We start from the raw sequence: 12,852 nt of genomic DNA, 5'->3' as shown, positions 1-12,852 counted from the left end.
CCCAAAAAAGTCCTGAGAAAAACCACAAAAATCCTGAAAAAAAAACCCAAAATCCCCCAAAAAAGCCCCAGGAGTCGCTGCAGCCCCAGCGCTGCGGCTGCAGCTGCAGCAGCGCCTGCAGGGACAGCAGCAGGTGAGGAACACCCCAAAAAAATCCTAAAAAAACAAAAAAAATATTCCTGGAACAATCCCTAAAAAAATCTGGGAAAATTGCACGAAAAATCAGGTGAAAAAACAAAAAAAATTGTGAAAAAAACCCACAAAAAAATCCTGGAAAAAAACCTCAAAAAAACCAAGGAAAAGGGTACAAAAATCCTGAAAAAAATCACACAAAAATCCTGAAAAAAACCCACCAAAATAAATTAAAAAAAAACACCAAAAAATCCTAAAAAAAAATCACACCATAAAAGCCTGAAAAAATCCTGAAAAAATCCTGAAAAAAATCCTCATTAAAATCCTGGGAAAAAAACCCCAAAATCCTGAAAAAACCCAACAAAATCCCGAAAAATCCCCAAAAAAACCACAGAAAAATCCCACAAAAAAAGCTGAAAAAAATCACACAAAAGCCTCCAAAGAAGTCCTGAGAAAAAACACAGAAATCCTGAAAAAAAAACTCACCAAAATAAATTTAAAAAAAAAAACAACAAAATAATCCTAAATAATCACACCATAAAATCCTGAAAAAAATCCCATGAAAATCCCTGATGGGCAGCTGAGGAACACATCCAAAAAATTGGGGAAATTCCCAAAAAAACTCCTAAAAAACAAACAAAAAAAATTTCCTGAAACAATCCCCCAAAAAATCCAGAAAAACGGCATGGGGTATTTTTGGGGATTCTTTTGGGATTTTTTTGGGGCTGTTTTGGGATTTTTCTGGGATTATTTCGGGTCTGTTTTGGGATTGCTCTGGGATAATTTTAGGACTATTTTGGGATTCTGGATAATTTTGGGATTATTTTGGGATTACTTTGGGTCTGTTTCGGGATAATTTGGGGATCATTTGGGGATTATTTGGGGATTGTTCTGGGTCTGTTATGGGATAATTCTGGGATTATTTGGGGATAATTTTGGGACTATTTGGGGACTGTTTTGGGATAATTTGGGGATTATTTGGGGGACTATTTTGGGATTGTTCTGGGTCTGTTTTGGGATAATTTTGGGATAATTTTTGGGACTATTTGGGGATTATTCTGGGTATGTTTTGGGATAATTTGGGGATTATTTGGGGATAATTTGGGGATTATTGGGGGATAATTTGGGATAATTTCGGGCTAATTTGGGCTAATTTTGGGCTAATTTTGGGTATAATTTAGGGCTAATTGGGACTAATTTGTCATTATTCCCCAGCTGCTGCCGGCCGCCCGCCCGGGGGCGCTCTCGGGGCCCTTCGGGGCGGCCCCACAGCCCCGGATCCAGCAGGGGGCGACACAGGTACCAAGAAAGGGGCGGGGCCAAGGGCTTGGGGGGCGGGGCCACTGGATGGGGCGGGGCCAAGGGATGGGGCGGGGCTTGGAGCTGGGGCGGGGCTTTGGGGTTTGGGATTTGGGTTTTGGGAATTTTGGGATGATTTTTGGGACGATTGGGATGATTTTTTGGGACGATTTTTGGGATGATTCTTGGGATGGATTTCAGGATTTTTGGGAAGAATTTTGGGATGAATTTCGGGATGATTTTTGGGATGAATTTTGGGATGGATTTTGGAATTTTGGGATGATTTCTGGGATGAATTTCAGGATGATTTTTAGGGTTAAATTTTGGGAATTTTGGGATGATATTTTAGGAATTTTGCCATGATTTTTTGGGATGAATTTTGGGATGATTTTTGGGACGATGTTTTGGGACAATTTTTTGGGAATTTCGGGCTGATATTTTGGGATGACAAATTTCAGGATGATTTTTGGGGTGAATTTTGGGAATTTCGGGATGCATTTTGGGACGAATTTTGGGATTTTTGAGATTATACTTTGGGTATTGCTGCATGATTTTTGGGACAAATTTTGGGATCTTTGGGCTGGTTATTGGAATGAGTTTCGGGATTTTTGGGACGAATTTTGGGATTTTTGGGATGATTTTTGGGACGAATTTTGGGATTTTTGGGCTGATTGTTGGAATGAATTTCAGGATTTTTGAGATGATATCTTGGGTATTGCTGGATGAATTTTAGGGTGAATTTCAATATTTTTGGGATGATTTTTGGGACAAATTTCAGGATGAATATATGGATTTTTGGGTCCATTTTTGGGGTGAATTTTGGGATTTTTGGGCTGATTATTGGAATGAATTTTGGGATTTTTGGGACGAATTTTGGGATTATTGAGACGATACTTTGGGTATTTCGGGCTCATTATTGGGATGAATTTCGGGATTTTTGGGATGATACTTTGGGTATTTCTGGACGATTTCCGGGCCGAATTTCGGGATTGAGACGATACTTTGTGTATTTCCGGACGATTTTTGGGACGATTATTGGAATTGTTGGGATGCTATTTTGGGTATTTTGGGACGCTTTCCGTGCCGAATTCGGGACCATTTTTGGGGTATTTCTCCCTTCCGCAGCCGCCGCTGAACGCGCAGATGTTGGCGCAGCGGCAGCGGGAGCTCTACAGCCAGCAGCACCGGCAGCGGCAGCTGCTGCAGCAGCGCGCGCTGCTCCTGCGCCAACACCACCAGCACCACCACCACCACCACCAGCAGCAGCAGCCGCAGCCGAATTTCGGGAATTCCGCCCCCATTCCCATGGGATCCCCGCCCCGAATGCCCCCCGGCCCGGCACAGCCCTTCCCCTACGGCGCCGGGTTCGGGTTTGGCACCGAGGCGCCGGCGCTGGGCGGGCGCGGCGGGCGCGGCGTGGCCGGAACCGCCTTCGGAGCCGGCGCCGGGATGCAGCCAAACCTCTTCCAGTACCCCCCCGGGGCAGGTACGGGTTTGGGGGGGTTTTGGGGGGTTTTTGGGGTGTTTGGGGTATTGGGAGTGTTTGGGTTGTTTGGGAGATTTGGGATGTTTGGGGTGTTTGGGATATTTTGGGTGTTTGGGATATTCAGGACGTTCAGGAAATTTAGGACATTCAAGGTGTTCGGGATATTTGGGGTGTTTGGGATATTTGGGGTGTTTGGGATATTTGGAGTGTTTGGGAGGTTTGGGGTGTCTGGGACATTTGGGATATTTGGGACGTTTGGCATGTTTGGGGTGTTCGGGATATTCAGGACGTTCAGGATATTTAGGACATTTGGGATGTTCGGGACATTTTGGGTGTTTGGAGTATTTGGGATATTTGGGGTGTTTGGGATATTTGGGATATTTGGGAGATTTGGGATATTTTGGGGGTTTGGGATATTTGGGGTGTTTGGGGTATTGGGAGTGTTTGGGATATTTGGGGTGTTTGGGACATTTGGGATATTTGAGACATTTGGGGTGTTTGGGATATTTGGGAGATTTTGGATACTCAGGATGTTCAGAATATTTGGGACATTTGGGGTGTTTGGGATAATTGGGATGTTTGGGAGATTTGGGGTGTTTGGGACATTTGGGGTGTTTGGGGTGTTTGGGATATTTGGGGTGTTTGGGATATTTGGGGTGTTTGAGATATTTGGGGTGTTCAGGGTGTTCGGGGTATTTGGGATATTTGGGGTGTTTGGGATATTTGGGATATTTGGGTTGTTTGGGTTATTTGGGATATTTGGGGTGTTTGGGATATTTGGGGTGTTTGGGATATTTGGGATATTTGGGGTGTTTGGAGTATTTGGGTTATTTGGGATATTTGGGGTGTTTGGGACATTTGGGGTGTTTTGGATATTTGAAACATTTTGGGTGTTTGGGGTGTTTTGGATATTTGGGATGTTTGGGATATTTGGGACATTTGGGACATTTGGGATATTTGGGGTGTTTTGGACATTTGGGATATTTGGGGTATTTGGGATATTTGGGAGATTTGGGATATTCAGGACGTTCAGGATATTTGGGACATATGGGGTGTTTTGGATATTTGAGACATTTGAGACATTTGGGATATTTGGAGTGTTTGGGGTATTTGGGGTGTTTGGGAGGTTTGGGATAATTGGGGTGTTCGGGAGATTTGGGATATTCAGGACATTCGGGTTTTTTGGGATATTTGGTGTGTTTGGGATATTTGGGGTGTTTGGGAGGTTTGGGACATTTGGGGTATTTGGGGTGTTTGGAGTATTTGGGACATTCGGGGTGTTTGGGACATATGGGGTGTTTTGGATATTTGAGACATTTGAGACATTTGGGATATTTGGGGTGTTTTGGATATTTGAGACATTTTGGGTGTTTGGGGTGTTTTGGATATTTGGGATATTTGAGGTGTTTGGGACATTTGGGAGATTTGGGATATTTTGGGGAGTTTGAGGTATTTGGGATATTTGGGGTGTTTGGGATATTTGGTGTGTTTGGGATATTTGGGGTAGTTGGGATATTCAGGACGTTCAGGATATTTGGAATATTTGGGATGCTTGGGATATTTGGGGTGTTTGGGGTATTTGGGATATTCAGGACGTTCGGGATATTTGGGGTATTTGGGATATATTTGGGATAATCAGGATATTTGGAATATTGGGGACATTCGGGGTTTTTGGGACATTTGGGGCATTTGGGACATTTGGAATATTCGGAATATTTGGGATAATCGGGGTATTTGGGATATCTGGGGTGTTTGGGACATTCAGGATATTCGGGATATTTGGGACATTTGGGACATTTGGGATATTCGGGATAATCAGGACATTCGGGATATTGGAGACATTTGGAATTTTTGGGATATTTGGGATATTCAGCAGCCGGGAGGGAATGGGAGAGAAATTCCTGAAGGATTGGGAGGGGGAGGGGTGGGAAAAGTGGGAATGGAGGAGGAGATTTGGGAGAGGAATTTTGGGAATTCCCAGGAAAAGAATTCCCGGAGAATCCCTGGGAATGTCCAAGGAAAGGTTGGGATTGGAGCTCCGAGGATCCCACAAAAACCATCCCGGGATTCCGGGATCCAGGGACACTCGGGATCCATCGGAATTCTGGGGTGGAAAAGGGCAGGGAAGCCCTTCCTGGAGTCCTGAATTCCCAAAAAATTCCCAAAAAATTCCCAAAAAATTCCCAAAAAATTCCCCAAAAATTCCCCCAAAAAATTCCCAGAAAATTCCCAAAAATTCCCAAAAAATTCCCCAAAAATTCCCCAAAAATTCCCAGAAAATTCCCAAAAAATTCCCAGAAAATTCCCAAAAATTCCCAAAAAATTCCCAGAAAATTCCCAAAAACTTCCCAAAAAATTCCCAAAATTCCTTGCTGGGGAGCAGCTGGGATGGGGATGGATGCCATGCCAGGCTGGGAAAACGGGAGGGATTTGGGATTGGCAATTCCCAAAAAATCCCTGGGAACATTCCAGAAACCTTTGGAGCAGGCCAGGATCCCAGAATGGGCTGGAATTTTGGGAATTTTTTTGGAATTTTGGGAATTCCTGCCCTCCCACCCAACCCAAGAGCTCCAAGCCCATCCCCAAATCCCCGGGATGGGGCGGGGCGGGACAAACCGGGATCGGGAATGCGGCGGCGGTGACGCGGTGCCGGATCCGCAGGCGCGGCGGCGGCGGCGGCCGATCCGGCGGGATTCGCGCCGGCGCTCAGCCCCGGCGGCTCCCTGGTGCCGCCGGCACCGCCCGGGTACCAATCGCCGGAGATGAAGGGCTGGCCCAGCGCCGCCGGAGTCGGGAATAACGGGTGAGGCGGGAACGGCGCCGGGAACGGCAGCGCGGGGGCGGATGGTGGGATTGGTCATCGGGATTTGTCCTTTGGGATTATCATTTGGGATTGTCCATTGGGATTGTCCATTGGGATTGTCCATTGGGATTGGCCGTTGGGATTGGCCGTCGGGATTGGTCGTTGGGATTGGCCGTTGGGATTATCCTTTGGGATTGGTCATTGGGATTGGCCATTGGGATTGGCCATTGGGATTGGCCGTTGGGATTGGCAGATGGGGTTTTCCATGGGAATTATCCATTGGGATTATCATTTGGGATTGGCCATTGGGGTTTTTTCCATGGGGATTGTTTTTTGGGATTGGCCGTTGGGTTTGTCCATTGGGATTGGCCATTGGGATTGGCCATTGGGATTGGCCGTTGGGATTGGCCATTGGGGTTTTTTCCATGGGGATTGGCCGTTGGGATTGGCCGTTGGGTTTGTCCATTGGGATTGGCCATTGGGATTGGCCATTGGGATTGGTCATTGGGATTATCCATTGGGATTGGTCATTGGGATTATTCATTGGGATTGTCCTTTGGGATTGGCCATTGGGATTGGCCTTTGGGATTGGCCATTGGGATTGGCCTTTGGGATTGGCCATTGGGATTGACCGTTGGGATTGGTCATCGGGATTGGCCGTTGGGATTGGCCGTTGGGATTGTCCATTGGGACGGTCCTTTGGGATTGGCCATTGGGATTGTCCATTGGGATTGTCCATTGGGATTGTGCTTTGGGATTATCTGTTGGGATTGTCCATTGGGATTGGCCATTGGGATTATCCATTGGGATTGGCCATTGGGGTTGGCCATTGGGATTATCCATTGGGATTGGCCATTGGGATTATCCATTGGGATTGGCCATTGGGATTATCCATTGGGATTGGCCATTGGGATTATCCTTTGGGATTGGCTGTTGGGATTGGCATTGGGATTGTCCGTTGGGATTGGCCATTGGGGTTGGCCATTGGGATTGGCCGGTGGGATTATCCTATGGGATTGGGCGTTGGGGTTGTCCATTGGGATTGTCCTTTGGGATTGTCCTTTGGGATTGTCCTTTGGGGTTTTCCATGGGAATTATCCATTGGAATTATCCATTGGGATTATCCTTTGGGATTGGCCATTGGGATTGGCCATTGGGATTGGTCATTGGGATTGGCCATTGGGATTGGCCATTGGGATTATCCATTGGGATTGGCCGTTGGGATTATCCATTGGGATTGGCCATTGGGATTGGCCATTGGGATTGGCTGGTGGGATTGTCCATTGGGATTGGCCACTGGGGTTTTTTCCCTGGTGATTGTTTTTTGGGATTGTCCTTTGGGATTATCATTTGGGATTGTCCAAAATTTGATCCCAAAATCCCAAATCCTCGCGGAACAAAGGGAATTCCCTAGGAAAAGAGCAGGAATTTGCGAAAAAATTCCCAGAAAATCCTTGGGATCATCCAAGAAAATCCCAACGTTGGGACGGGACCGAGATGGAACCGAACCGCCACGATCCCACCAGAACCGTTGGGAATTCCAGGATTTTTTTGGGTTTTGTTGGGTTTTTTTGGGAATGTTGAGGGCGGGGGTGGATCCCGGCGATGGCCGGAATTCCGGGAATTTGGGATTTGAGGGTTTTTCCCGCTCCCGCAGCGTTTTCGGGCCGGCGGGCGCGGCGGCGCCGGGGATGTACAACAACATGAGCATCACCGTCTCCATGGCCGGGCCCGGCGGCTCCGGCGGCGCATCCGGCGTTCCCGGCGGCGTTCCCGGCGGCGTTCCCGGCGGCGTTCCCGGCGGCGTTCCCATCAATCCCGTCATGGCCGGCATCGGATCCGTCTGCTCCGAGCAGGTCGGCAACGGCGGGAACGGGAGAGAAACACAAATCCCGGCAGAAATCCCAAAAATCCCAAAATCCCATCGATTGGGAGATCCCAAATCCCAGCAAAAATCCCGAAAATTGGGAGATCCCGAATCCCAAAATCCCATCAAACATTGGATCCCAAATCCCAAAATCCCACCAAAAATCCCAAAAATCGGGAGATCCCAAATCCCAAAATCCCACCAAACATTGGATCCCAAATCCCAAAATCAGATCAAACCTGGAATCCCAAATCCCAAAATCACATCAATTGTGAGATCCCAAATCCCACCAAACCTGAGATCCTGAATCCCAAAATCCCATCGAACATTGGATCCTAAATCCCAGCAAAGATCCTGAAAATCGGGAGATCCCGAATCCCAAAATCCCATCGATTGTGAGATCCAAAATCCTGCCAAAGTTGGAACCCAAATCCCAAAATCCCATCAATTGTGAGATCCCAAATCCCACCAAAGTTGGAACCCAAATCCCATCAAACATTGGATCCCAAATCCCAAAATCCCACCAAACCTGAGATGCCAAATCCCCAATCCCACCAAAAATCCTAAAAATTTGGAGATCCAAAATCCCAAATCCCACGAATTGTGAGATCCCAAATCCCACCAAACCTGAGATCCCAAATCCCAAAATCCCATCAAACATTGGATCCCAAATCCCAAATCCCACCAAAAATCCCACAAATTGGGAGATCCCAAATCCCAAATCCCACCAAGAATCCTGAAAATCGGGAGATCCCAAATACCAAACCCCACCAAACTTGGAACCCAAATCCCAAAATCCCAAATGCCACCAAAAATCCCACCAAACCTGAGACCCCAAATCCCAAAATCTCATTAAACATGGGATCCTAAATCCCAAATCTCACCAAAAATCCCACAAATCAGGAGATCCCAAATCCCAAAATCCCACCAAACCTGGAATCCCAAATCCCCAAATCCCACCAAAAATCCCAAAAATCGGGAGATCCCAGATCCCAAATCCCATCAAACATTGGAACCCAAATCTCACCAAAAATCCCAAAAACTGGGAAATCCCAAATCCCACCAAAAATCCCACAAATCAGGAGATCCTGAATCCCAAAATCCCATCAATTGTGAGATCCCAAATCCCACCAAACCTGAGATCCTGAATCCCAAAATCCCATCGATTGGGAGATCCCAAATCTCAGCAAAAATCCTGAAAATTGGGAGATCCCGAATCCCAAAATCCCATCGATTGGGAGATCCAAAATCCTGCCAAAGTTGGAACCCAAATCCCAAAATCCCATCAATTGTGAGATCCCAAATCCCACCAAAGTTGGAACCCAAATCCCATCGAACATTGGATCCCAAATCCCAAAATCCCACCAAACCTGAGATGCCAAATCCCCAATCCCACCAAAAATCCTAAAAATTGGGAGATCCAAAATCCCAAATCCCACGAATTGTGAGATCCCAAATCCCACCAAACCTGAGATCCCAAATCCCAAAATCCCATCAAAGATTGGATCCCAAATCCCAAATCCCATCGAACATTGGATCCCAAATCCCAAAATCCCATCAAACATTAGATCCCAAATCCCAAAATCCCACCAAAAATCCCACAAATCGCGAAATCCCAAATCCCAAAATCCCACAAAAAATCCCAAAGATTGGGAGATCCCAAATCCCAAAATCCCACCAAACCTGAGATCCAAAATCCCAAAATCCCATCGAACATTGGATCCCAAATCCCAAAATCCCACCAGAAATCGGGAAATCCCAAATCCCAAATCACCATCAGACATTGGATCCCAAATCCGAAAATCCCATTGAACATTAGATCCCAAATCCCAACAAAAATCCCACAAATCAGGAGATCCCAAATCCCAAAATCCCACCAAACATTGGATCCCAAATCCCAAAATCCCACCAAAAATCCCAAGAATTGGGAGATCCCAAATCCCAAAATCCCACCAAACATTGGATCCCAAATCCCAAAATCCCACCAAAAATCCCAAGAATTGGGAGATCCCAAATCCCAAAATCCCATCAATTATGTGATCCAAAATCCCACCAAACCTGAAATCTCAAATCCCACCAAAAATCCCAAAAACTGGGAGATCCTAAATCCCACCAAAAATCCCAAAATCGGGAGATCCCAAAACCCAAAATCCCATCGAACATTGGATCCCAAAATCCCAAATCCCACCAAAAATCCCATCAAACCTGAGATCCCAAATCCCAAAATCCCACCAAACCTGGGCTCTCCATCCCAAATTCCATCTCCAATCCCAAATCCCGATCCCAAATCCCAAAATCCCACCAAATGTGGGATCTCCACCCCAAATCCCAAATCCCAAATCCCCCATTCCGTCCCCGCAGGTCCCCGAGGTGCCGCTTCGCTCCCCGGGGCTCTTCTGTCCCCCCCTGGGCCCCCCGGAGCTGCTCAAGGCCGACCCCGACGGCGCCCAGGTCAGTGCGGGGCACCCATGGGTGGCACCTGGGTTGGGTGGCACCCAATGGGTGACACCATTGGGGTCATCAGGGTCACAGCAGGGTTGGGTGGCACCCATGGGTGGCACCACTGGGCTGGGGTCACCAAGGTCACACCAGAGTCGGGTGGCACCCATGGGTGACACCATTGGAGTCACCAAGGTCACAGCAATGTTGGGTGGCACCCATGGGTGTCACCTCGTGGGGTTGAGGTCACCAGGGTCACACCAGGGTTGGGTGGCACCCATGGGTGGCACCATTGGGTTGGGGTCACCAAGGTCACACCAATGTTGGGTGGCACCCATGGGTGGCACCATTGAGGTCACCAAGGTCACACCAGGGTTGGGTGGCACCCATGGGTGACACCGTTGGGGTTGGGGTCACCAGGGTCACACCAATGTTGGGTGGCACCCATGGGTGACACCATTGGGGTTGGGGTCACCAAGGTCACAGCAGGTTTGGGTGGCACCCATGGGTGGCACCATTGGGGTTGGGGTCACCAAGGTCACACCAGGGTTGGGTGGCACCCATGGGTGGCACCATTGGGGTTGGGGTCACCAAGGTCACACCAGGGTTGGGTGGCACCCATGGGTGGCACCATTGGGGTTGGGTCACCAAGGTCACACCAGGGTTGGGTGGCACCCATGGGTGGCACCATTGGGGTTGGGTCACCAAGGTCACACCAGGGTTGGGTGGCACCCATGGGTGGCACCATTGGGGTTGGGGTCACCAAGGTCACACCAATGTTGGGAGGCACCCATGGGTGTCAGCAGGGTTGGGTGGCACCCATGGGTGTCACCATTGGGTTGGGGTCACCAGGGTCACACCAATGTTGGGTGGCACCCATGGGTGACACCATTGGGGTCACCAGGGTCACACCAATGTTGGGTGGCACCCATGGGTGGCACCATTGGGGTCACCAAGGTCACACCAGGGTTGGGTGGCACCCAAGGGTGTCACTGTTGGGGTTGGGGTCACCAAGGTCACACCAATGTTGGGTGGCACCCATGGGTGTCACCTCATGGGGTTGGGGTCACTGAGGTCACACCAGGGTTGGGTGGCACCCATGGGTGGCACCATTGGGGTCATCAGGGTCACACCAGGGTTGGGTGGCACCCATGGGTGGCATCATTGGGTTGGGGTCACCAAGGTCACAGCAGGGTTGGGTGGCACCCATGGGTGTCACCTCGTGGGGTTGGGGTCACTGAGGTCACACCAGGGTTGGGTGGCACCCATGGGTGTCACTGTTGGGGTTGAGGTCACCAAGGTCACACCAGGGTTTGGTGGCACCCATGGGTGTCACTGTTGGGGTTGAGGTCACCAGGGTCACACCAATGTTGGGTGACACCCACGGGTGACACCAGTGGGGTCATCAGGGTCACAGCAGGGTTGGGTGGCACCCATGGGTGGCACCATTGGGGTCACCAGGGTCACACCAATGTTGGGTGGCACCCATGGGTGTCACTGTTGGGGTTGGGGTCACCAGGGTCACACCAATGTTGGGTGGCACCCATGGGTGTCACTGTTGGGGTTGGGGTCACCAAGGTCACACCAATGTTGGGTGACACCCATGGGTGTCACCGTTGGGTTGGGGTCACAAAGGTCACACCAATGTTGGGTGGCACCCATGGGTGGCACTGTTGGGGTTGGGGTCACCAAGGTCACACCAATGTTGGGTGGCACCCATGGGTGGCACCATTGGGGTCACCAGGGTCACCAAGGTCACAGCAGGGTTGGGTGGCACCCATGGGTGTCACCGTTGGGGTTGGGGTCACTGAGGTCACACCAATGTTGGGTGGCACCCATGGGTGTCACCTTGTGGCGTTGGGGTCACCAAGGTCACAGCAGGGTTGGGTGGCACCCATGGGTGACACCATTGGGGTTGGGGTCACCAGAGTCACACCAATGTTGGGTGGCACCCATGGGTGACACCATTGGGGTCACCAAGGTCACACCAATGGTGGGTGGCACCCATGGGTGGCACCGTTGGGGTCACTGAGGTCACACCAGGGTTGGGTGGCACCCATGGGTGTCACCTCCTGGGGTTAAGGTCACCAAGGTCACACCAGTGTTGGGTGGCACCCATGGGTGGCACCATTGGGGTCATCAGGGTCACACCAGGGTTGGGTGGCACCCATGGGTGGCACCGTTGGGGTTGAGGTCACCAAGGTCACACCAATGTTGGGTGGCACCCATGGGTGTCAACAGGGTTGGGTGGCACCCATGGGTGTCACCTCATTGGGTTGGGGTCACCAAGGTCACACCAATGTTGGGTGGCACCCATGGGTGTCACCATTGGGGTTGGGGTCACCAGGGTCACACCAATGTTGGGTGGCACCCATGGGTGGCACCGTTGGGGTTGGGGTCACCAAGGTCACACCAGGGTTAGGTGGCACCCATGGGTGGCACCGTTGGGGTTGGGGTCACTGAGGTCACACCAATGTTGGGTGGCACCCATGGGTGTCACCGTTGGGGTCACTGAGGTCACACCAGGCTTGGGTGGCACCCATGGGTGGCATCATTGGGGTTGAGGTCTTCAAGGTGCCACCAATGTTGGTGTCACCCAATGGGTGTCACCTCTTGAGGTTGGGGTCACCAAGGTCACACCAGGGTTGGGTGGCACCCATGGGTGTCACTGTTGGGGTTGGGGTCACCAGGGTCACACCAGTGGTGGGTGGCACCCATGGGTGTCACCATTGGGGTCATCAGAGTCACACCAGGGTTGGGTGGCACCCATGGGTGGCACCTCTTGGGGTTGGGGTCACCAGGGTCACACCAATGTTGGGTGGCACC

At 49.9% G+C, this 12,852-nt stretch overlaps 1 protein-coding gene across 2 annotated transcripts in view; it reads left to right on the top strand.

Annotated features, from left to right (window-relative positions):
* The window catches only part of NCOA1 (nuclear receptor coactivator 1), an 86,351-nt gene that overhangs the window by 60,721 nt on the left and 12,778 nt on the right, over positions 1-12,852 (top strand). For both annotated transcript variants that reach the window (XM_041714960.2, XM_072926243.1), the window contains exons 16-20: positions 1,348-1,431; positions 2,557-2,917; positions 5,579-5,720; positions 7,378-7,576; positions 9,949-10,038. In XM_041714960.2, coding sequence (XP_041570894.2) covers positions 1,348-1,431; positions 2,557-2,917; positions 5,579-5,720; positions 7,378-7,576; positions 9,949-10,038 — 876 coding nt within the window. The remainder of the gene's footprint in view (positions 1-1,347; positions 1,432-2,556; positions 2,918-5,578; positions 5,721-7,377; positions 7,577-9,948; positions 10,039-12,852) is intronic.

The sequence above is a fragment of the Taeniopygia guttata genome, chromosome 3, assembly GCF_048771995.1.
Source record: "Taeniopygia guttata chromosome 3, bTaeGut7.mat, whole genome shotgun sequence".
NCBI lineage: Eukaryota > Metazoa > Chordata > Aves > Passeriformes > Estrildidae > Taeniopygia > Taeniopygia guttata.
Note: the sequence above shows the minus strand (reverse complement) of the source record. Positions and strands in the feature narration are given on the sequence as shown.